Below are 27,020 nucleotides of genomic sequence, written 5' to 3' on the forward strand. Positions count from 1 at the left end.
CGAAACACATCAAACCACCGCAGCAAGACCATGAGTGCAAGAAGACATTGTGTCATAATAAATAGTTAAAACTGGTTCCGATAATAAATAACTAAAATCACTAATTAAAAACACTATTAAAAAGATTAAACACTTAAAATTAAACGGATTAAAAGTTACAATTTGGATGAATATCCAAATTAAACGAAATGCACAGCTGTTTCCCTTCAGGAAGTAGGCAGTACAGGTACCCTTGTATAACATGGTAGTTTAGTTCCTACAAAATCTTGTGTAATGCGAAACCATGTTATACGGGACTAAGGACCAGTACAAAAAGGGGGTTACGTTCCAAAAGCTAACAAAAATATGCCATTTTTTTTATAACTATTGGAAACTTAATTTTTATAGTAGTAATAACTTAATATTTTAATTTTATTTTTGTAACAGTAGTAACTTAAATAGTAATAACTGAACAAACGTCTTACCTTACACACTGTGATACTTATATGTCAGATAATGTACGTTCATTTAATTTTCTTCCTCTTCATCGCTGCTAAACACAATCTCTTCTGCAGCATCTAGATTTCATGTACCTTCTGCTCTCTTTAAAAGTCACGAACTGCACTCTTCGAAGTCAATTATTTTTTATGGTCTCAACACACACAATTTCAATAGAACAGAACCTAACTCAGGGATCTCCCAACAAAATACAGTGGACTCGCGCTTTAAATGATATATGAAATCGGAAGAATGTTTTCCAGTTTAGCAAAATAAAAATAAATTTACACTTACATACATAGCTTAATTAATACATCCTGTAATATGTACATACTAATTGATATTTCTGTTCACTGTCTTTTTTTTTTTTTTTTTTTTTTTGTTGCAAAATTTAAAACAGTAAAAATTATAAGCAATTAATCACCAAGAACACAGCATGCACAAGTTGCAACAAACACGATATGCACAAGTGAGATATGGAGTAATGAGTTTCTGAAAATTTATTTATGTTTTTTATATGATTGAATATTTCATGAAAGGGGGAACACATTTCACCATAATAATGTGAAAACCCACAGAATTCCAGCTATCGGTACTATAGCAAATGCAAGAAGATTGAGCTTACTACCTGTTTATAACTGATTACACTAAACAGAAAAGACCAATAAACTGGAAACTGCAAATTGTTTTTGTTTTATGGTAGTGACATCCAGAAATGTGCTTTAGAAAAATACCGTGAAGGCGATAACAACTAGCAAGTCAACAGCAGGGATTCACAAAAGGAATGGTCACAAAAGAAATGGAAACATTGAAAATTACATCTAACATAATAGCACAGTTTTCCTAGCACGAAAGCTCAAAATTACTGTGTTAGGCAAGATTTCCCACAGTTCTCAAACCGTGTTAGAGCAAAACCTTGTTGTAGAAGTATTGTGTTGTGCAAGGATTGCCAAAATTTATCAATCGTGTTAGAGCAAAACAGTGTTGCAGAATACGGGGTTGCCTGTATAAGAAAATAGTGAAAATGAGATGAAAGAGACCAAGCAATTCCAGATTGCAACATACAGATGTGAAAACCATTCTATCAGATTTCCATTCTCTGATAACATCACAGAATGGAAATCTGGTAGAAGTAGAGGTCTCCAGCGGGGAACCTTTGTTCTAGAGTTGTGGGAGGACAGTGGTGATGTGTCGAAAATGATGGATAAAAGGGGCCACCAACAAGTATTGCCCAGCAGGTGGTGGAGATAGAAAACAACTGGTAATTTAGTGGGAAAAGGGTCCCAGAAAGAGAGAGAGTCTTATACGAATTGAGAAAATAGTGCTAGCAAGTGAAAGGAAAGAGAAAAAAAATAAAATAAACATGTAAGTATGCCAGTTTTAATGCTATTTTGCTATTCGTTCTCATGCTGTCGATTATATCAGATGAAACATTTTCGGTACACACACCAAAAATTAAATCTGTTAGAAAACTTTGTATGGAATCGTGGATTGCCAATCATGGAAAGGATTTTACTATGGTTGGCATTATTGTGTTCTACATTGTTTGTGAAAAGAATGTTCCATGAAAGAAAAAATTTCAGATTAACTAACAATTGAAACCAGCATCGCACATTATGGATATGCAAAGGAAAAGTAAAGAAAAATTTCCAGAGCAGAGATTTTTACCAAGCCATGTAAGTGAAGAAAAATGATTTTTCAAAGGATCTGTGTCTTCCTGGTAAGCAGCAATATCCCTTTCAATAAGATAAACAATTGAATCATCAAGCAGTTTTTGAAAAATATTGTATAAATCAAAATATTCCAGACGAATCTACCATGAGAAAGAATCCCTTTAAAGCTATTTATGATGATATTATTTGCAAAATTCACCATGACATTAGTGAAAACCACATTTAGCTGTCCATTTAAGGAAACAACATAAAATTGTGACATAAACTGTGCATTGCACATTTTATATGTGGAAAATTAGATGCAGTACCATTGCATCTGCATTTACTTCCTTGTAAGGCCCTCAGAAAAGTGAATTACTCTATGGTAGCAAGAATTTTTTTTCAGGGCCTTACACGCAAGTAAAGCAGGAATTAAAGAAGACAATTCAGAACAGTACCCATCGAAGTATCTATAGAAAGGGGAGAGAGAGTTCAGCAGAAACAGAACATCTTTCAGGCAGGGAGTGGAAAGATCTGTCAAGATGAGTCATTAATTAACCTAACTGCTGTCTTTTAAATGGAATCTAGAAGCCCAAGAGCAGTTTTGGGGCACTGCCCCAGATAAGGGAACAATATTCCATGGTAAGGCAGATTTGAGATTTGTACAGAGTAAACAAGCATATGGAAGAAAAGTAACAACAGGAATACAAAAAAAAAAAAAAAAAAATACAATTTTTTAGGTGCAGAGAAAACATTTGTAATGTGCTTATGCCAAGAGAGAGATTAGAAGTCAGGGTAATCTCCAATAGAGATATGTGATCTTACCAAAAATAGGAGTGTCTTCGAAGATAAGCTTAGGAGCAGAAGAATTGTTTTTTTGCAAGATAAAAGACAGGACTGAGTTTTAGGATTGAAATCATCTAAGTTATCTTTGCTCCACTGTACCTGAAAATCAGTATTTAAGAAATTAATAGAGGAGAAGTTGAAGAGAAATTAATGTTTGAGAAGTTGAAGCCTTTTGTGCAGGACAACATTTCTCAAACTGGAAGGTGGAATGCCATGTGCTATCATAAGCAAAACTATGAATACGATTTCGAGCCAATGGAAGGTCAGACAGGCTGCTAGAGCAGGTCATGGGGTATTGTAATGATATACAGGAATTTTGCTAGTAGGGAAAAGGCGATTATCCCTCTGTATAAGGCAATGATCAGGCCATGCCTTGAGTACTGCATACAGGTCTTCCTCATTTTAGGAAGGATGTAGAATTACATGAGCGTATACAGAGAAGGGCAACAAGATTGGGTCCTCTTACCAAGAAAGGCTTAAGTTCTGCAAATTGCAGCTGCTGGAGACTAGGCACCTGCGATATGATCTGATTGAGGTGTATAAGGACCTTGAATGGGTTGAGAATGCTGAAGGGATTCTTCCGTTTGCTCAGATTACAAACCTGAGGGAAATTTGACTTTAGCCAGCAGGTAGTTAATTGCTGGAACAAACTTCCATCTGTTGTGAAAGTTGATAACTTAAATAAATTCAAGGAGGAACTGGTCAAATGTTTAGAGGGAATGGATGTGTGAAATTAGGGGTTTTTTTTTTTTTTTTTGGCTGATGCTACATAAGCTCATAACGTTTGCTTTCTTGATTCACATGCCTCCGTTACTACTATTACTAGGTTATTAATATATAAGAGAAAAAATGGTGGGCAAAAGAACTGAACCTTGGGGGAAACCAGCATTGGTGGAGAAGTTAAAAGACAGAAAGTCATCTACCATCAATCCACACACTGTGGATTGATGGTAGATGACTAAAAAATAGTTCAAAAACCATAAGATGGAAGCATATTTAGAAGACCTTTATGCCAAACACTATCAAAAGCCTTTGAAATGACAAGAGCAACTGCATGAGTTTCATCAAACTTTTTCACTGAATTTGTCCATGGATGAGTAACAAAAGCCAGAATATCACCAGTAGATCGACACCAACAGAATCCATTCATTGATCAGATGGAAATTTTCTAGATAGTTTAAGAGTTGGCAGTTAACTGATTTCTCCATTACTTTAGGGAAGAATGGGAGGCATTTGTCACCCTTTTCAGGAACTTTCTGTATATAACCAAATTTCCAAACAGAATAAAAAAACACCAGTGGAATAAAAAAGTGAAAAAAGGCATCAAAGAACAGGACTAAGTTTTGAGAACAAGTGGAGAAATACCATCAGCACCTGAAGCTTTCTTAACGTCAAGATTCGTCAAAATCCTTCTGACATCCTTTCGGTGAAGACCACAGGAGGCATTGAATGGAACGTGCTGGAAATGGTGGGAGGTGTTTTACCAAGATCATTAATACATGAGTTGGAAGAAAATTGGGATGCTAGCAGGTCAGATTTACCCTTGACTGAAGTGACAATAGTTGTTTATTTGGTTTTTAGGAGAATTAGCAAGTAAGGCCATATTGCTCCGGGGATATGCAGTGGTCATTCCCTGACCTTTCCGCATCCTTCGTATTTGGTGGTCACGGGCTCGAACCCCGATCTAATCAAGAAGCATGTGCTACGCACTGCTACTCCTGCCCACCTAGTTAGGAGGCACCCAAGTGACAATAGAACCATCTAATTTTGACAGAGGTGTGAGCAGAGATGGGCAAAAGTTGCGGCCAATAGCTTTGGCAAGAGACCAGAATGCTCGGCTACCATTAGGCCAGGAAGCAAGTTTTCTACTCTTAGCTTGTTCAAAATCTAGTTTGCATTTGCACTGATTAATAAGTGCTTTACAATTGTTGTGTGCTCTGGTGTAAGCAGAAAATGAAACTGAAGAATTGGAAACAAGCCAATTATGATATGCAACATTCTTCTCTTGAGCAGCCTTAGCACATTTATTGGAAAACCAAGGTTTAGGTGGGTAGCAGGATGAGATTTTAAAATGGAGTGTGGAATAAAGGATTCCATCCCTAAAAGAACAATTTCACTGACATGATCTGAGCAAATATTGACATAAGAAGATCTGAAACAGTAATCCAAACAAGGAAAAGAAGTCTCGCAGATCATCCCATTTTGCATTCTTATAATGCCAAATAACATGAGATTGAGAATGGCCACAAGAGAAAGGCTCATTTGGAGGGGAGACCTGCAGCAAGTTTTGATCTGAGATGCCTAGAGGACCACTCAGCTTGACTGAGTACTTATAAGGTTTGTTTGTGAGAAAAAGATCAAGCGTGTTGGCTGCATGGTTAGAACTGTCTCGTGTTCTAGTAGGTTTGTTTGTTTGTTTGTTTATGAGCTTCACGGCACAAGGGCAACATGGCCATAATGTGCCGTTCTGGTAGGTAAAAATGAACACTCTGTGCAAGGTCATTAGTAATTGAAAAAGCCTCAGCATCTCAACCAGCTGGGTCCATGTGACTAGAAAATGGAAGCCAGTTAGAGTTGTGAACATTAATATCACCAAGGAAAATTACCTCACTGTTATGAAAGCTGGACTGAAGAAAGTCAAGTTTCAAAGAGAGGAAGCAAAAGAGTTCAAAGTCATTAGTGGAGCTGGGAGAATGATAGAGGCAACAGATGAATTTGACGGAATGTGTCAGAGAGATTTTAAGCCAGAGGAGATTCCAAATTACTAAGTGATTTGTGAAATTACTAAGAAATTAATGAAATTACTAAGTGAAATTACAAATGACAGGAAAAATCAGAATGGACATATGCACATTCTACCTTTGGAATGAAAGTTATAATACAGTGAATAATTCAGACAACTGAGATGAGCAGTGGTTGAATCAACCGATAACTAGGATTCTGTCAGTAAAAGTACATAGGGTTTTGGCAGACTACAAGTGGAAATGGACATCACTGATATTAGAACTGGGACCATGTATATTTGTGAAATTAGCAAGGAAGTGTTTGGGTAGTTTAGATCTTGTTGCAGATAAATTTGTTCCATTTGTTTGACAATTTCATGCTGTAATTCAATAGTAAGAAAAAGTGATGGGGGCATGATGTATGAAGTAATGAAATTTTTGGATATGGTGTACATGTTGGCGACTATTGTCACAGAAATGGGGAACATGGTATGTAAAAAAGATAGGTGAAACAGGACCAGGGTAAAACCTCTGCCAGGGGCAAAGGTTGATGGCGCTGTAGAGCAGATATCATCTTTTAAGGGCACAAAAGGTGATATTGTTGTACACATTGGCACTAATAATATTAAGAGTAGGAGACCGGCAGAATTACTTAACAAGGACAGTTCACTGTTGAAAATAAGCCATGAATTAGGGTTGAATTTGAAAGTGTCTGCAATTCTGCCAAGACACGATAGGAAGCAGTATATGATGAGAGCTTTGTCGATCAATTCGGCCCGGGAAAGACTGTGCAAGGCTCAAAGAGTAGAATTTTTTTCAGCCTGGTCTGTACTTGTTAACAGGAGATGGGATACACTCTGTACGTGTTTACGGGGATGGGATACACTTAAATAGAAAGAGTGCAAGAATATTTGCTGATGCTATTGAGGCAGTGTTAGGTGGGTCGGGAAATTGCTAGCTTGGGGGGATACAAGGACTAATAGATTAACAGTAGCTGCTGTCAGAGGTGAAAGTGATTCTTGCACTGCTTCTATTGGAATGAGCAGCAGCCTGTAAAACAAAATGCAGGGTATTTGAGAGCTTGCTGGGAGTCATTGCGGTACAAGTAAACACATGGGTTGTGTTAGGGTAGCTAAGAATAAGAACAGGTGCATGTACACCAATGCTAGGAGTTTGGTAAATAAATTTGATGAATTTGAGGTGTTGGTCAAAATATCAAAGGCATATATTATTGGAATATCAGAGACGTTCTGTCACACACATATAAGGAATGTAAAACTAGAATTTGGGGAGTACAATGTGTACAGGACAGATAGACAGGATAGGAAGGGAGGAGGAGGTTAAGAAACACACAAAATCCGAGAAACTGCAGCCATTTGACATCGCTGGGCAGTGCAGTGTCGAGTCCGTTTGGTGTGACACAAGCATTTGGAGATCAAAATTGAGAGTAGGAGTGTGTTATAGGCCTAATGACGCTGATGAGTATAATAAGAAACTGTACAGGGAAATAGAGTGGGCCAGTAAATCAGTCTTATATAATGGGGGATTTTAATTTCCCAGATATTGACTGGAATTTGTGGGTTGGTCACTCACACACTAGCACGGCCTTTTGTGGATTTACTGGATGATTGTTTTCTACATCAGCATGTTCGGGAGGCAATTAGAGGGAGTAATACTCTTTATCTGATTATCAGCAGCGATTCTTCATGCATTAAGAATCTGCAGATAAAGGAACTACTAGATGGCAGTGATCACAGTGTGCTGAATTGAGATTTACTCAAAGGGTAAAAGGAAGGGTTTTTGCTTTTTTTAAAGGCGACTACGGTGGTCTGAGACAATATTTAAATTCTATACAGTGGGGACCAACTGATGATGTTACCAACAGCAAATTCAATATGGGAGGCATTCAAAGAATTAATTAAGGAAGCTACTAGACTTTACATACCAACTAAGAAATATTGTTCAAGGTTTAGGCTTAAATGGATGTCAGATGAACTGTTGTTGTTTTTTGGTTTTTAGGAGCATTAGCAACTAAGGTGGTCATTCCCTGACCTTTTCACACTCCGTATTTAGTGGTCACAGGCTCGAACCTCGGTCTAATCAAGAAGCGTGTGCTACGCATTGCTGCTCCTCCACCTGGCTACGGAGGCGCCGTCAGATGAACTCATGAAACATGTTTGTTATTGTTTGTTTGTTATTTGGTTTTTGGGAGCATTAGCAACTAAGGCCATATTGCTTGGGAGATATGCGGTGGTCATTCCCTGACCTTTCCACATCCTCTGTATTTGGTGGGCACGGGCTCGAACCCCGGTCTAATCAAGAAGCGTGTGCTACGCACTGCTGCGCCTGCCCACTTGGCTATGGAGGCACCTAATGAGACATATAGCAGAGAAGAAAAATGCATGGGATACGTATAAGTTAATGGATGACATGGAAGCCTATGATAGATATAAGCTGGTCTGTAACCAAGTCACAAAGGAGATTAGGCAGGCAAAGGCAGATTATGAGAAATCTTTGGCAAAGGATGCACAGAAAAACAGCAAAGAGTTCTTTACCTATGTAAACTCTGGAAGGAAAGGGATGAATCAGATTTGTCCACTGGATATTGTTGGTTCAACTGTTGATGATCCTGCTCAGGTGGCTAACAAACTAAATGAGTATTTTGCATCTACATTCACACATGAGGAGTTATTCAATGAGGGGAGTGCCAGAAGTTTATCAAACACTAACAATGAGCTAAGTGATTTTGTAATAACTGAGAGCAAAGTGGAGGAGAAATTGTTGAAGTTAAACATAAGGAAGGCACCTGGGGCGGATGGGATGTATGCAGTTATATTAAAGTAGGCAGCAAAGGAAGTAAGCATGGATTGGAGATGTGCAAATGTGACCTGAATTCCCAAAGGAAGATTAAAGGGTGACACAAGTAATTATAGACCTGTTAGTTTACCTTCTGTTCCAAAGAAATTAATGGAGGCACTGGTTAAAGAAGCACTGCAGGATCATCTAGACAAGACTTCAGTTATAGCTCGGACACAGCTTGGTTTTGTTAAGGGGAAGTCTTGTCTGACCAATTCGACTGGATAATATGATGTGGTCACAAAGGAACTGGATGCAGGGAATAACTTTGATATCATATATTGATATCAATTGGATAGATGGAAAAAGTTGAATTGCAAATTTCAACTGTACCTGGAGGCATAGGAGAAGAAATAAGAAGAAAATACAATAATGTTTTAGAAAAGAACTCAGAATTTCACACTTTAAGCAAAATAGATGAATTTATAAATGGAAAAGAAAATTAACTTCCCATTTCATGTAGAGGCTTTAAAAGCTTACATTTTTAAATACAGCCCAGTCACTTTTGTAGAAGTAGAAAAGTCATTCTCTGCTTATAAAATGATCTTGGATGGTAAATGCCACAAATTTACAATGGACTGATGTGAGAAATACATTATTGTATATTGTAACAAAAATTATTCCAGGTGTGAGTTTGAAAGGGAAAACTTTCAAAAAAGATGTTAAAATTTTTCATAAATGGTTTTATTACTTTAACATGTTCAATGCAAAGAAATTATGGTTCAATTAATTCCAATAAATGTGTAAAAATCGTAGTGCACATGTGTGTTTTGGTGCATATTTTAGTACCTATTTGACCTGTTTTTAGTGCATATGATCCAATGTCTAGTCATAAGTAATGGACTTATGGCAGTATAATTTAAAAGCACAACTAGTAATAAGAAAGATGAAAAGAAGTATTTTAAAATTAAAATGTAGGAAATAAAATATAGCGTAGTTCAACCTTGTTTTTCAATTCTCATGATGGCTTGCGATGTTGGTTGGTTTTTGGAGGTTGGTGGCCACCATATTTCCGTAATTCTTTCCGATTCCCTTGACGTGATATGAGAGTTGAAGGCCTGATTATTTTAATTAATAGCTATTTTAACTTGATTTATTTATGACTATGCATGGGGGGTAAGTTCATATTATAATCATTCGTGATTGAGTGTTGAGAGATTAACAGTCCTACTAAAAAGGTATGAGGTTTTCACCTATAATTTAAGATTATTATAATAATAGGACTTATTGGGCTTCATAGTCCCTTTTGATTTGAATTAGTAGTGTAGTTCAACTGATGCAACTAAGAATTTATTAAGGAGTTAATTAAGGAATGAGTCGACAATGTGGCAGATGCAGAGAAACAAAATAGTCTTGGTTCATGCATGAAAGTTATTGCTTTTTTGCTTGCTTTTTATTATAAATCATGAATTATTACTATTTGCTAATTCCCTCGAAATGTAATACAATGCATATAGTAGTTAACTGTCTTCACTGCATCTGTCTGTACATAACTTTCAGATTCTTATGAAGGTTTATATGTTGGCCTTTTAGAAAGTTGTCAAGCCATCCCAAATTTCATTAAAACTGAACCAAAAGAAATTCAGCCACCAATTTGCCCAAATTTAATGTTATATCTGTAAAAAAAATTGAGGCATTTTGGCATTCAAAATATGCTTCCATTTATGTAAGAAAGAATACCTAAATGGAATTTATGTATGTCTTCAATAACAATACCAAAATGTATTGAGCATCACTCAGTAGGGAAAGCCAGACTGATAAAAAAGTTTCAAGTTTTGTTGTTAGATCCTACAAGGGTTTCAATTCTTATTCAATAAGGATTCAAATTTTAAAGGAAATAGTCTGTATAAAAATGTAAAATCTGCATTGAGCATACTGAAAGAAGCCTTAGAAAATGGTTCAACCCAGGCTGTACCTTATCACCACTTCTTTTGACATTTATGGATAATTTAACAAAAGAATGTAAGGTGAAAAATTTAGTGAAAGAAATGCAAACCAGATCGTTAATATTAAGTGGATGATTTCACACTGTTAAAGAGCAGTTTGTGAAATTTGAGGATATCTAGTTTCAATCCAATTTTCATGCAGACATTGGTACTAATGACAATAAAATCAATAAAGGTTGTAGAAAATTTTGTATGAAAATTAGTTATGCAAAACAAAAGTTATAAGTCAGGAATAACAAGGAAAATCTAGACTGAAGACTGGAATATTAAGTGCTTTCTAGGTTTTTCAGTCCACAGAAATAAACAGCAGAATAAGTAAAGCAAGAAGTGTGGAAGCCAGTTAAACAAATTAATTTTCAGCAAAAGAGAAGTCGGCAAAATAAACTAGTTAAACGTTTATAAGTTTTTTTAAGCCTGTTTTAACCTATTAAGCTGAAATTGAGTTAAGAAATAATGAAGTTGATCAAAAATTTGAATCTTCAACTATTGAGTATTTCAAGAAAAACTAATGAAACTAACAGATAGAGCCCAAGGAAAAAATCATATTAAAAAGGAAGAAATAAAAATTCAAGGGTAACAAATATCTTTGATTGAGTAATATGAGAAATATATCTTTGATTGGATAAAAAAAGTAAAGTAAAGTGCAGCCATTATCAACCCACTGCAGGATGGAAGCCTCCTCAACAATTCATGCTGAGGGAAAATGGACCATAATCTGCCACGCTGGTCCAGTGCGGGTTGGCAGATCGACCGTATTCAGCAGTCAGGGGCTTGAACCCCGGTCTACTCAAAGAGCGTGTGCTACTGCACTCCCGCTCCTGCCCACTCGGCTACGGGGGCCGCCTTGATTGGATAACAAATACCCAATCAAATATATATTTCTCCCCGTGCATTATTCCAGGTTTTTCAGCCCATACAAAATGAAAATCAGCTTGTTAACACACTACTACAAAAACAACATTATATGGATATGAGCAACACACTCTGGCCATTAAAATAATATTTTTGTGTATACCACACCCAAATATTTTACCAATTCATGCATAGCCATTTTACCAATTCATGCATGATGGGCTGAGAAGTGGTAATTCAAGTTTAATATTGACAAATACAAGGTATGTCATATGGGTAGCAGTAAACCCAGATTAATGTACCAACTGTGTTGTACCACATTCAGTTTAGTGGAGAATGAAAAAGACCTGTGCGTAACTGTGCAGTCACATGTGAAGTTCTCTTGTACAGTGAAAATAGGCTGCTAGGACAGCTCATGGGGTTTTGTCAATAGTATACAAGAATTTTGCTAGCAGGGATAAGGAGATGGTTATCCCATTGCATAAGGCAAAGGTTAGGGCACATCTTGAGTACTGCATTCAGATCTGAAAGCCTCATTTTAGGACAGATGTGAATCATTGAAACAGGTGCAGAGAAGAGCAATAAGATTAATGTGAGAAACAAAATGGTGCTCTTACCAAGAAAGACTATAGTTTGGCAAACTGCAGCATCTAGACACTAGACAACTGCAAGAAGATTCTGATTGAGGTGTTTAAGGTTTTTAATGGATTAGGTAAACTCAATGCTGATGGAATTCATCCTCTTTCTCAGACTACACATGTGGGGCATAAATTAAAATCAGTGGGTAGTTGACTGTTGGAACAAATTAACTCCCATCTAGTGTTCTTGAGGTGGGTACTTTGAATAAATTGAATAAAATAAAATAGACAGATGGTTAAAGGTAATTTGTGTAGTGCTGACCACTTCTGTGTGTGTGTGTGTGTGTGTGTGTGTGTGTGTGTGTGTGTGTGTGTGTGTGTGTGTGTGTGTGTGTGTGTGTGTGTGTGTGTGTGTGATGCTGTATAAGCTTGCTTTCTTGCATCATTTGCCACCACTAATATCTACTTACTACCTGCAAAGCCTCACTATCCTTTTCTGACAGAATCTCAACACCCCCCCCCCCCCCCAAAAAAAAAAAATCTCCTTCAACCTGTGCACGGTACTAAGTACAATAGGTTTGGTTTTGATACCTTTTGTGTTTGGGGGTTTTATTAAAAAAAAAAAAAAAAATTATTGCTTGCCTCAACCACCACTCATCTCAACTGTTTTAATTATTCATGCTATGATTCCTTTTAACTTTAAGGAATTTTCCAACAGGGATAAGGAGGTGATTATCCTGCTGTCTAAGGCAATAGCTAAGCCACATCTTAAATACAAAGGTCTGGAATTCTCGTTTTAGGATGTGAATCTGTTGGAATGAGTTCACGGGAGAGCAACAAGATTAGTCAGGTACATAAAAGTGTACCCTTACCAGAAAGACTAATTCCATAAACTGCAGTACATGGACCCTAGGGACCTGTGAAGAGACCTGACTTAAGTGACTATGTCTTTAAAAATATATTTAGTAAATTAAATGCTGATTATATCCTTACTCTCTCAGACACCACACACAAGAGGAACTAAATTTAATTTGCAGTATAGATGTCCAAAAATTTGCTTTTAGCCAGAGACTGATTGTTGGAACAAATTTCCATTTGTGTTGTGAAGTTGGTAGTTTGAACAGATGAGTTGGGTGATATGATTTCAGGCTATTTTCTTCAATTCTCTTCTTACAGTTATAACAATTGTTTCTATTCCAGTTCTTTCTTTCTATGTTTGTTAAGATTTTCATTGTTCATAGCACTCTAGGAATATGAATTTCACAGTCTGATAGCTTTTTTTTTTTTTTTTTTTGTTCTTATAAAAAAAAAAAAATAATAATAAAAAAAATAAACATATTTTAGGTGGGGGGAAACTTTTAAAAAAAAAATCTGCCTTAATTAAGTTCAGATAAGCCAAAAATTATTACTTGTTCTCGGCTTTGACATGCATTTTCTTCTACATTTGATTACTCTTTCACTGAAAGCTTCTTCTAATTCTGTTTTCTTTAACTGATTCCTAAACTGTTCCTTTGTACATATATTAACAATATTAGGGTTTGTTTTTTCATATTCCATCAGAGCCTGAATTTCAGTAGCATTTCTTGGAGTAATAACTATTTTTTCCCCACCCTATTAAATAAATTACAACAGCAAAATTAGAGAATCACTCTTGGAAACAGAACCACTCTCTATAATGACTCGCAATCCTGCCCCATCTAAAGCATACACAATTCACCTGGAACTACCACATGTAGGAACATGCATGGGAAAAAAAAAAAAAAAAAAAAAAAAAAGTATAAAGTGTCTAACGATCCAGGGATTTCCCCATCTCCGTGTTGTGTTCTCTGTCTGTGTATCACAGTACTCTGTGAAAGCCAGAGGTTTTCAAAAAGTGTAATGTGTGTGTCAGTGTTGTGTTGCTGACCATTTAACCATTGGGGTCTCTAGTGGGAACCCCCTCATTGCCCACACTTAGCACCGAGGAGGCAGGTCAGGCAGTAGAGGGATCGCATTAATACTCTGGCAGGCCATGCCACCTAGTTTCCAAAGATTTCAGTGGCAAGGGCCCATTAACATGCATGGAAAGTGGGATATACCAATAACAACCCAACACTCATCCCTATTTGCAGCCAAATGGCTTAAGAAAAATTCCAAATAGTGAATAGCAAAAACCACTGATATTATGTAGTCCGTTAGTAATATATGCCTGACTTTATTTCATTTTATTATTTTTTTTGAAATCAATATTTTCTTCAGTTCATATCGCTCTAGTATTCATATTAACCTAGGAATATGAATTCACAGTGCTGAGAGTTCTTTTATTCCTTTAAAAACAAAAGAAATAAAGAAAATATCGATATAAAGTTTATTACCAGGAATGAATGATAAATTTAGCAGAAAACTCAGGTTGCTAAATTGGTAGTACAGAATAAGGCTATGTCCTACTTGTACAAATGTTTGTAATACAATGCCTTTATCCTAAATTTGTTGAGGTTGTAAAGTTATCTTTTTCATGTTAAAACTATAACAAAGGTTTCACACAAGAAAGCTGTATAAAAAAACTAATAATAAACATAATAAAGTATATAATAAAGTCCTCTGTTACCAGAGAACAGTCTCCATTCAAAATTTTCTTAATGGTTAAAATGTTATTAACGTAGTTAAAATATTTCAATGTAAGTATTTTTAAGTCAATTAATTTGATTTTTTACCTACTTATGACAATTACTTTTATTTATTTTTTTTTTCCCAGCCGCAATGAAGAAGCAGAAAATAGTTATTTTCCTTAATTTCTTTACTTTGATATGTCTTTACTGAACTGTTTACTAATTTCTGGCCTGGTAGTGCAGTACATTGTCCTACTATAAAACACCTTTAGGAACAAGAATATTCGAGGTAGTGTGTCACATTTCAGCCCCACAACTCTCCTAATCTTTACCAATCATCAAGTCTTCTTACAATATTTTTGATATGAAAATTTACTGCTTTGAGATATGAGGTCATTTTATTTTTTATTTTTTTTTTATTTTTTTTTTTTTTAGTGATAAGGGAAGGGTATATTGGGATATGAGGGCAGATCGGGAACATCAGCCCTCATATCCCAAATAGTAAAGGGTTTCACCAACTGTTCTAACAAAATGCGGTCCTGTACCATGACATTTTGGCAGCAAGCTCAGTTCTACTGTCAACTCCCTGCTGACTGAAACCATTCCCCTTTCCTTCTTTTATCTCAGGAAGCGACTCATATTTTCATTAATGACTATTGTCAATCATTGAAGAGTTCTGTGCATAAGCAGCCAATTATCTATGTTGTCAGTGACAATAGCATCCACAATTATGCTCTTTTCAATTTCTAAAAACCCATGGTTGCTGCAATTCCCTTACAATATGTGACAGCCCTGTTTACCACTGAATGCAGCTTGTATTGAATATACAAATTTTCTATAACACTGATACAGCATAATCTTTGCAGCCATTTGGGATATTCTTATTTTACAACTGCCAACTTTTCATTTTCAAAAAGCTTGAGATTAGGTAATTATAAACAGGAGCATTTTGAGCTAAAACAGGGGAATTTTTGCAAAAAGCAGGGGTGATTGTTTTTTTTTGGGGGGGGATATTTTTTATAAAAAGCAGGAGATTTTTTAAAGTCCACACTGCATTAGAAATTAAATTTCACTGACAACATACACATTTCATTTTACATTAAAATAGAGACATGGATTGTTTACCAGAACAGTATGCTTTCAAGTGTCAACTGATCTAGGATTTTTCTGCCTCTGGATTTCTGTTTGAAATTTCTTTCAAACATCAACTGATTCTGATTACTTCAAGAATGATACTGTTGCAAACCTGGCTCTCTTCAAAAATGCTAAGTCAAAGTTTTGTTCATAACAAAAGAATATATTACTATTTGGATTTTCCTGTCAAGAGTAATTCCAAACACCAGAAAGAGAAGATCTAACTGGGTTTTACCTTTTTCTAACCTGGCTAAATATTCTCTCATACTGCTGCAAGGAACTGCTGAAATGCCAAGCATGCATAACATAATAATTTGTTATTTATTTTATTTGTTATTCCAAGCTTCCTTCTGACTTGTTAGCTCTCAAACCAAATACCACTGTATATGAATAATTTCACAATAGCATTTGGTAACTGAAACTGATGATGCAAAACATCTATTGCTCCATCTAATTCTTTATCTTGAATGATACCAAGTACCAGAAACTTACTTGCCCATAGAATATTTAAAATTTGAAAATGCATTGCCAACCGATAAAATCTGTGCTACTTTGACATTTATAAGAGTATCATCCTTCAAAGGGAATTTGCATACCATATGCAGCAATAAAGTACTTTCTCAATGAAAAAAATAATAGAATCTTCTCTCCACAATCTTGGCAGAAGAAATGACTACATCATAACCAGCCTTCTGACTAAGGGTGCTATTATAATCAATCTTCAAAATGTAAGTGGAAAACTTTAAAACTGTTGGTATAATAAATTTACACATAAAGTAAAAGTAAAGTGCAGCCATTATCAACCCACTGCAGGGTGGAAGCCTCCTCAACAATTCATGCTGAGGGAAATGGACCATAATCTGCCACGCTGGTCCAGTGCGGGTTGGCAGATCGACCGTATTCAGCAGTCAGGGGCTTGAACCCCGGTCTACTCAAAGAGCGTGTGCTACTGCACTCCCGCTCCTGCCCACTCGGCTACGGAGGCCTTAGTTCTGCATCATTGCGAAGCAGAATTTACACATAACATTCTCCAACATATCAATGAGTAATGATCTCAGCACATTGATGTGAGGTACATTGGACTGAAGAGTGTTCAGATTTTCAAATGCGACCGACATTTAAAAGAAAGAAGCAAATTGCTTTATTCAAGTCAGAAAAGAGGAATATGAACAGACTTTCTGCATGAGTGGGGATAACATGCCTGGAGTTATCAGTTTGCTTAGCCTATTTAGGACTGATTTCACCAGAAATTCAATTCAGAAGTTCTTTTCCTGGGGAATTTATTAATTTGTCTTCTTCCAAAACTTCCTTTGGATCATGAACTGGAATTGCATATGAGTCGGTGCCATTCACTAGTGATCGCCTGTTGTACTTTTCAATTTGTTAATTCTGAAAAGTGCTCATACTGCTTTATTCACCACTTATAACCTCTTCTTTAAATAGCACTTCTCTCAAGCGTAGATAATAGTAAATGTCTACCGCATATTCATCCACTTTCACAGAGGGCATGCAGTTCCCTTTTAGCATGCAAATTAATAAGATGACAAGGTCAGTCTACTGCCACCAACTGCTCAACTCCTTTTTTAACCTTTGCTACTCCAGTCTTTAAACTTACCATAACAGGTACATTATCAACACTAAGTGCCAGACAATTTTTTGAAAGAATCCCACATATTTTCATGTTGTTCATAAGAAGATATTCAATGCTGAATACTGTGAAGTCATTTTCCATACTGGCACTGAGAGCAAGCTCTTCTGATAGGGGCTTTTTTTTTAAATTTTTTTTTTAAACAAAAGGCTATCACAGTAAGATATAATTTGAAATCATCAAAAATTGTCCATTTTTCAGGGCCTTCATTATCTCTTCTTTTCCTATCTGTGTCATTTCATTGTCTGTTTTTGTTCTTTCACAAAGAAGTTTATTTGCTATTTCACTATTAGGAAACATATTTCTGAACAATATGTCTACATGATCAGCAATGGAAGATGTTCCATGACAAAAGGTGCAAATATTTCTGAACAATATGTCTACATGATCAGCAATGGAAGATGTTCCATGACAAAAGGTGCAAATAAAGATTCAATATGTTTATCTGCATCTTGCACATATCTGATTACACTGTATTTCCTGACACTTGAAACTGAAAAATCACACCTGGAAACGGTACATAAGGTTACCATTTCCAGATTTTATAATACAAGAAACAACTTGCAAATTTGTCTTTTGAAATTTTACATCATTTTTCTTTGGCTTTTTTTTTTTGTTTTTATGAAAAACCCCAAACAGAACAGGTATTAGAACCTATAATACTTAGTACTGTGCTTGGGTTGGAGGTTGAGAAGACAAGAGAAGATATTTGTCGACATTAGACTTTAACTTCTGTAGACTGCAATTTTCAGGAAAGACATAGGAAGGTTGTTCCAGAAAACGGCAGTTGAATGAATAAACGAAGAAGATGAAAAGTTGGTGTGAGTTTGAAGTTGGACAGTAAATGGATGTTGGCCAGTGGCGGCACATCTTCGGACTGTTTTGAAAGAGAAAGCAGAAATTATAGAAGCCAATTCAGAAGAACAGTGCCCATGGAAGTAACTGTAGAAAAGACATGCAGCAGAAACAGAACGTCTATGAGACAGCAAGTGGAGAGACTCTGTTAGACAGGAGTCATTAATTAACCTAACTGCCTGCTTCTGAATGGAATCTAGAAACCTAAGAGGGGTTTTGGGGGCACCGCCCCAGATGTTGGAATAATATTCCATGGCAGGGAGGTTTTGCAATTTGTACAGAGTGAACAGCTGTTTGGAAGAAAAGTAATGCCGAGAACAAAAGAGGAAACCAAGGTTTTTAGATGCAGAAGAAAGCAATATTTGTAATGTGCTTGTGCCAAGAGAGATTAGAAGTCAGGGCGATCCCCAAAAGAGATATATCAACTTGCCAAGAAATCAGTGTCACCAAAAATAAGCATAGGAGCAGAAGAATCCTTTTCTGTGAGATATAAGATAAGACTGAGTTTTCCAAGGATTGAAATCAACTAAGTTGTCTTTGCCCCACTGGAGAATTACCTGGAGATCAGCATTTAAGGAATTGGTAGCGGATATTTGAGAAGTTGAAGCTGATTGAGCAGGACAAGGTTTCTCAAAATGGAAAGTGGAATGCAATGTGCTGTCATCGGCAAAACTATGTACAGGATTTCCAGTCAATGGAAGAAGGTCATTAATATACAAGAGGAAAAGAGTGGGGAAAAGAACTAAATCTTGGGGGACACCAGCAGTAATGGAGAAGTTAGAAGACAGAGAGTCATCTACCATCACCCTCAATGAACGATCAGAGAGAAAACTGGATAACCAATTACAAAAAAAAGTTGGCAAACCATAAGATGGAAGCTTGTTTAGAAGAACTTTATGCCAAACATGATTGAAAGCCTTTGAGATGTCAAGAGTAACTGCTTGTGTTTCACTGAACGTTTCCACTGAATTTGTCCATAAATGGGCAATATAAACCGGAATATCACCAGCGGATCGATACTGACAGAATCCATACTGGCTATTGATGATAAGACAGAAGGTTTCTAGGTAGTTTATGAGTTGGTGGTTAATTGATTTCTCCATTACTTTAGAAAGAGTAGAAGTAATTGCAATGGGACGATAATTGGATGGAAGGGATTTGTCACTCTTTTTAGGAACTGATTGGGTAAGAGCAAATTTCCAAGCAGAAGGAAAAACACCTTTGGAATAAGAAAGTGAAAAAAAGGCAGCAAAGAACAGGAGGAAGTTCAGGAGCACAGGGTTTTGAGAACAAGTGGAGAAATACCATCAGGACCTGGAGCTTTCTTAGCATCAAGATTCGTCAAAATCCTTCTGACATCCTTTTGACGGAAGACCACAGGAGGCATTAAATGGAGCACGTTGGGAATGGTGGGAGGTGTTTTACCAAGATCATTAATACATGAGTTGGAAGAAAAATGGGATGCTAACAGTTCAGCTTTATCCTTGGCTTAAGTGATAACAGAACCATCTAGTTTTGACAGAGGTAGGAGCAGAGATGGTCAAAAGTTGTGGCCAATAGCTTTGGCAAGAGACCAGAATGCTCGGCTACCATTAGGGCAAGAAGCAAATTTTCTACTCTTAGCCTGTTCAAAATCTAGTTTGGACTGATTAATAACTGCTTTACAATTGTTGTGCAAGCTTTGGTGTAGGCAGAAAATGAAACTGAAGAATTGCAAACAAGCCAATTACAATATGAAATGTTCTCCTGAACGGCCTTAGCACATTTATTGGAAAACCAAGGTTTAGATAAAGGACGAGATTTTAAAGTGGAGTGAGGGAAAAAGGATTCCATTCCTACAAGAATAATTTCACTGACACCATCTGAGCAAACATTTACATCAGAAGTTTTGAAACAGCAATCAGACAAAGGAAAAGAAGAAAAGAAATCTCGCAGGTCATCCCATTTTGCATTCTTGTAATGCCAAATACGAGGTTGGGAATAGCCATGAGATAAAGGCTCCATTGCAGAAGAGACAATCACCAAGTTATGATCTGAATGCCTAAAGGACCACTCACTTCAACCGTGTACTTAGAAGAGTTGTGAGAAAAATGTGTTGGATGTATGGTTAGGATTGTCCAGTATTCTTGTAGGTAAATGAACAATCTGTGCAAGGTCATTCGTAATTGCAAAAGCCTCAGCATCTCGACTAGCTGGATCGGTGTGACTAGAAAACAGAAGCCAGCGGGAGTTTTGAATGAGGTAGATAGATTTTAAGTCAGAGAAGATCAAAAAGAGGAGATTCCAAATTACCAAGTCTCTGAAAGGGAATATCGGAATGGACATATGCACAGTACCACCTTTGAGGTGAAAGGAATCATACAGCGAATAATTTGGGCAACTGAGATGAGCAGTAGTTAAATCAACCGATAACTGAGATTCTGTCAGAAAAAGTACTTTGGGGTTTGGCAGACTGCAAGTGGAAACAGACATCATTGAGATTAGAATTGAGACCACGTATATTTGTGAAATGAACTAGGAAGTGTTTAAGAGGTTTAGATCTTTTCGCAGATAAGCTTATCCTATTAATTTGACAATTCACAGTGTATTCAATAGTAAGAAAAAGTGTGGGGTACATGCTGTATGAAGTAATGAAATTTTTGGATATGGCGTATACGTGGTAAGAATATACCCAGAACCTTGACATAACATGGCCTCGACAATGCCCCCAGCATACACACTACTCGGACTCCCTCCAGTCACTATCTGGCAGAGTAGCAGTAGCAAGATTATACACTAGCTGATGGAAGCCTCCTGAAGAGTTACCAACAGTTTCAGTCTGGTGTACTAACTAGCGGCCTGCAAACACCGTTTTAGAGCTGTACCCTCGAAATGTAAGGAAGATTGGATCTCCCCATGATGTCCATCGTTACCTAAAAAGTCATCAGTCATACTGCATGATGGAAGAGATGGGGAAGAGTTGACTGGAACTTAGCTCTGGAGACTAAACATGGGTTCCACCACTTCAAGCCTGCAATAAGCAAAGTGGTGGTATTGCACCGGTTGATAAGAGTCATCTACCACCTAGTATTGCCTGGTAACACAGAGGGGTGGCATTCCTCCATGTGCTGTGGGCACCATACCTCGACCCCTTCTTACGTTGGTTCACACCTGGGTGTGAACACCAGACAGTGTGCTTGTGCATGGAGGTTATACCCAGGATTACTATCAGTCCCACCATCGTGAAGGTGCAAGCAGAGAATTTGGCTGTCACAGACCGTCCAGGCTTTGCCAAACTTGGGTCCACTTGACTTCAGTGTCATCTGAATATCAGTTTCATCAGCTTTTTAGATTCCCAGGTAGCAAGTACAGTTTGTCTGCTATCTGAGAGAATATCTGTGACAACCTCAAGGACTAAATCTTGATGAAAGAGACTGTTAATTAACTTCACACTAGTATAAAGTGTTTTTGGTGTCAAGCAGCACCAGGGGTTTCCCCCATCTCCGCACTGCTTGCATTGTGATGGGTGTGCCAGTTTGCTGGAAATGCCAGAGATTTAAGAGTGTGTGGATAATGTACATGTGTAGTGTTGTGTACTATTGTTCATCTGATCATTTAGCCGCTGGACCCCTGCTGAGGCCCAACATTGCCCCACTTTCGACCCGTGGAGGCAGACCAGGTACACCAGTATTATAATTATTTAATCTGGCAGGTCCTGCCACCTAATTTCCTGAGATTTCAGTGTCTAGGACCTCATTTACTTAGTTTTATTTCAATTGCAAAGGGTAATGTCACTTGAATAGGAAAGGCCTAGAATATGGGCGAAAGTTAATTTGAATGTATTTAAATTTAGGTGTGTGGGGCATTCGCTTGCATTAAGATGGGGGGGTAAAGACTGGAGAGAAAAGACAGAAATATGGGGGAAATAGAGAAGGCACCCAAGGAAGTCAGTAGGGGCAGACCCATGCTCCACCAGAAGGGAAGGGGGATCGGCGAGGAGGATAGGAGACAGAAAATACCCCCCCCATACCCTCCCCCACCCCACTGGGGAGAGGGAATGAAAATGGCCAGGCGGCATGTTGGCACCAAGGTGCTGTGAGATCGCGGATAGTTAGTGCAGGGGGTATTTCTGCACTCAGATTAAGCTCTGCCAGGATGCTGGGGCATGGGACACAATCCCGTCCAGGTTTGGTTGTCGCAGTCAATGTTTTTCTTTCTTTCTCTCTTACTTCTTTCCTTGTACTTTATTCTTTCCCAATTTCTTTTCTTATTCTCTCTTCTGGTTCTTGTAGTGTATTGTCTCTTAAGTCACAGGGTTTGGAGGATTTGGACTGATCATTGTGCACTTGTAGACTTGCTGAGAAACCATGCCGGAAGCTTTTCGAGGTGTCAGTCTGGTCATGGAAGGGTTTTTTTTGTCTTGAAAAGAGCTCCTGTGCAAAGAGTGTGAAGGCACGGTAGTGTTCCTCATTTTTCAACACGAGCTGTTCTTGGTTCCTGTGTAAACTGGGTCTTTGTCATGAGGATGTGGCACAGGTCCTCGTAGGTAGGACATTCGTGTATGAGGTGGTCCCAGGTTTCTTCCTCTCTGCAGTGATACTGCAGTGAATCTGAGAGACCAACATAAGTATAATGAAATAGTCACATATTACAGAGAATAAGACTAACCTAACCATATTTCTATTTTGCAATGTAGCCAAGAATACCCAATAGCCAAATCTAACAAAAATATGTAAAAACTCAGTATTTTTAAAAATTAAAATTTTAACATAGTGTTGCTATTTTTTGTGAAAAGAAAAAGACAGAGGAAAACTACATTACTGAAAAAAAGGCAGAAACTCTTTCTAACCAATTATATTACAGCAGTAGGATGGTTAGCTGGCAGTTGTTATTTAAAGGACAGGCGGGTGTATGTCACACACTGGTAGTCTAATGATAGAAAAAACTCACACTTTGGAATTAAAGATTTTCAACAGTTGGCAGAGGAAAATTAAAATTCCATGTGTGCAGAGTAAGTTCCTGTAATATCAAGGGTTTATTGCACACTTTAGGTGTCAGACATGACAGTAATAATGTATCCTACATACAAAAGCCCTCGAACTCTGGGAGAGGAAGGGAACGGGTGGAATAAGTTTACCACAACTTATATCTAACTATGTTTTCCGCTTTCCTTGACATCTACTCCTGTTCAAAGAAATTAATTCAACGCGTGGCACAGTAAGAATGTGACAACCCTGATAATCTTTTGGGAATAATTACACTCACTAAAAAAACATTTACAAGATAAAATAAAACAAAATAATACAATTAATACATAAAAAAAAATATACATTCTTTTATAAAAAGACATCTTTCACCAACCTTTTTAATGATTTCAGAATATAATGCAAGTTATTGATGCGGAAAATAGCTTTCAAATAAGGGTCACTATACGATTCACTTTTGTTTTGCAATGTTAGTCCTAATGTTGACAGAACACGAGCTGGAAAAAATAATAATGAATAAGACCAATTTTATTCATGCAGTGAAAGATCACAATTTCATTAAGTTTTTTGTGCCAGTTATATGTATCCGACTAGAAAAAATTAAATTAAAAAATATATAAATTTTTTTAAATTTAAATATATATTTTAAAACTTTTAATTAAATTTTAAATGCTTATAAAATTTAATAATAAATCTCTCTCTTTGATATTCTGACCAGCACATACAATTTTTTAAAGAAAAAAAGAATGTTTTATTTTCTAACTTCTATGTAAAAAAAATACTAAAATTACTTTAAGAAATTCACTTTTGGTAATAACTATCACATTTAACACAGCTGCCAACTTTAGACATTCAAAAAGTTGGAAATTGGGTAACTATAAACAGGAGGAAAAGATGAGATTTTTTTTTTTTTTTTTTCAAAACAGGCAAAAATTCTCACTACAATTAATCATTGCACTGGAAATTAAATTTGAATGTATTTATTATTTTGTATTAAGATACAATCAGAAAGTTGTTTACCAGTATAGTATTCTTTCAAATATCAGCTTACCTTTCTACCTTCAACATTTTGAGTTAAACATGAAATAAATTTAACCAGCACCAGAAATGATTTCCATGCAGTAAAGCTGCATGATGATAAAAAAAAATAAAAAAATAAAAATTCACAGAATTTAGTCTCTACTGCCCTTTCAAATATAATCCAGGTTTATTTCTTCTTGGGACCTTAGAAAAAAAGTGATGTAAGCAGAAAAGCATTTAAAAGCAGTGATGTGGACAGAGAACAATGCATGGCATTGACCACAGAGCCACAAGAGTGTTAAAAGCAGAAAAGAACTATAGGTGGGAATTTACTGGTAATTAAAAGTAAGATAAATATTCAGGAGTACTTCTAATATAAATGTGACAATTCACTGCATGGCTAAATATATATATATATATATATATATATATACAGTGGAACTTCTCTATTACGAACTTCTATTTAACGAATTTCTCTATATTACGAATTTTTTCGCAAAACATTGCACCTTGAAACGAAATTACATGTAAAATTAACCCCATATAGCGAAGTGTTAGTCTCTCTATAACGAATTTTTAAAAATATACGACCTCCTTCCCTCCGAAATTACGCATTAGCATCTGGAATTAATCATTCTTTTAGTGAATACTTGTGGTCATTGACGCCCGTAGGAAGGTCTTTGTTTCATTTTTGTTACAGTTATAAAACCAAATGGGTTTTCTTAAAAGTGGTCATAAACTTTACAATAAATAGGATAGATTTGTAAATTGATGTTGGCTCAGGGGAAAACGAAATTCGCTGCGGTAAGCCTTTAGCGTGCTGCGGCGGCAATACATAGAATGATGCCATAGTCGATTTTTAGTAACGAACGCCTACTGAGTGACATTCGCTTCTCACCTCAACCGTACCACGTGACCTTCTTGTCAATCATTATGTGATATGTCCGTTCTCATCTAACTGGACTCCTAGTAGATGGTTTTCATGAAAAAAATTTTTTTTTTATTTAGTTCTTTTAGAACAATTTGTCATCAATCACATAGGCTATATGCTCTTGTATTTTTTTTTTTTGAAAAGTAACATACAGCATACATTAACCGTAAATTTTATATATGAATGAAAGTCGTATATTTCTTCAAAGTGATTGATAGGAAAAGTCACGTGATACTGTTGAATTGGCAAGCAAACGTCATCGAGTAGGCGGTACCTGTACTAACAATTCACTACAGATGACCCCCGCTTAACGCTGACAATTTGTTCCGGAAAAACAGAGCGCTAAGTGAATCAGCGCAAAGCGAGCTTCGCATTCCCATAAGGTAATATATGTATTTGTAAGTTGCGGTCGGTGCCATAGGATATTTCTTATCAATAATAAACGGTAGTGAAAAGATGCACAAATGTCAGTCAAAATATTTAATATTCAAATATTTTTACATATAAAATATTCTGCCTTATATACGTATATAATTATATGGTAACTACTTACGTATCAAAATTAAACTTAAAATTCCAATTAAAATCATGAATTTAATTGATCTAAATTGATTTTAATTGATGAATTTAATCATGAAAAATGTGTCGATTTTGGGTTGGACTTTGGCCCCCTTCTAAATAAACTAAAAGGGGTATTAATTTTAAATCCCCCGCAGCGTTACCACCCAACAATAAAGTCACCCAATCCTTCGCCGCTTTGAAACCTGGCATGTTTTTTGCTTTTTTCAATATGAAACTTCTTTTAGGCATTCATTTCCACAAAAGTCCTGCTTCATCTATGTTATAAACTTGTTGAGAAGTATAATGCACAATATCCCTCTTCAATAATTTTAACAAGTTCTTTTTTGAAAGTTTCAGCTCCTTGATCTGCGCTTGCGGCTTCTCCCTAGATTTTAAATCTATTCAACCAGCCCTTACCAGTTTTAAATGGTTCCACATTTTTTTTTTTAGGTGAGTTTTCTTCAGATCATCATATTGGCTAATCTCTCTCTCTCTCTCTTTTTTTTTTTTTTTTTTTTTTAATAATATTTAACTTAACTTAATTCTGCATTGGACATTGTCTTCAATAGAATTAGTTAAAGTCTTTTCCATTTCAATCCTAATAGCCGGCCTAGTCCTAGTTGCTTGCAGTGGAACAGCTATCTTTCCAGCTGCTAAAATTAATTCTTTATTTTTTTATAATTGTTCTTACAGTTAAACTTGCAAGTCCTAAATTATGACACACATCCGCTTGTCGTTGACGGGAATCGATTCACTTCAAAACGTCTAATTTAAATTTCAAATTCAGTCTTTTTCTTACATTTATAGTCTTCGTACTGCGCTCAGACGTTGCTTTTTCATTCTTATCGGCCATTATTAACTCTTCGAAAATGTAACTGCATTGGTTGCGTTAATTACGATACAATGTTCAAGTAAACTGTCCGTTACGCACAATGTCTAATACTGTACTGAGTGATGACTAGACTTCGGATAAATGCATATAACGCAAATATTACAAGCAATATACTTGATCATTTTTTAAAATGTTGATCTCGGAACTACGTAACAAGTCACTGTACTGCAATTAAATTAGCGTGCGAGAAAATTTCACTGAGCGCGGGAAAATTTCTCAAGTCAGCGTGGGAAGCGTTTTAATGCTGTTTTGCTATTCATTTTCAAGCTATCGACTACATCAAATGAAACAATTTCGTTAAATATGCCAAAAATGCAATCTGTAAAAGAGCGTTATAGTGATCTGTGACAGCGTTATAGTCAGATACGGCTTTTAATATAAGAACAGCGTTATAGCGAATCAGCGTAAAGCAAACCGCGTTATAACGGGGGCTTGCTGTATATGGCCAGCGCAGCGAAGTTTGCAGTGTATGTATCGGCAAGAGCTACAGTCCAGTG

At 36.5% G+C, this 27,020-nt stretch overlaps 1 protein-coding gene across 2 annotated transcripts in view; it reads right to left on the bottom strand.

The window, feature by feature from the left end:
- The window catches only part of Exo70 (exocyst complex component 7), a 340,721-nt gene that overhangs the window by 60,725 nt on the left and 252,976 nt on the right, over positions 1 to 27,020 (bottom strand). For both annotated transcript variants that reach the window (XM_090377714.1, XM_090377715.1), the window contains one exon: positions 23,496 to 23,616. In XM_090377714.1, the coding sequence (XP_090233840.1) occupies positions 23,496 to 23,616 (121 nt within the window). The remainder of the gene's footprint in view (positions 1 to 23,495; positions 23,617 to 27,020) is intronic.

Source organism: Mastigoproctus giganteus, chromosome 7 (genome assembly GCF_048544385.1).
Source record: "Mastigoproctus giganteus isolate SK-2022 chromosome 7, ASM4854438v1, whole genome shotgun sequence".
Classification (NCBI taxonomy): Eukaryota; Metazoa; Arthropoda; class Arachnida; order Uropygi; family Thelyphonidae; genus Mastigoproctus; species Mastigoproctus giganteus.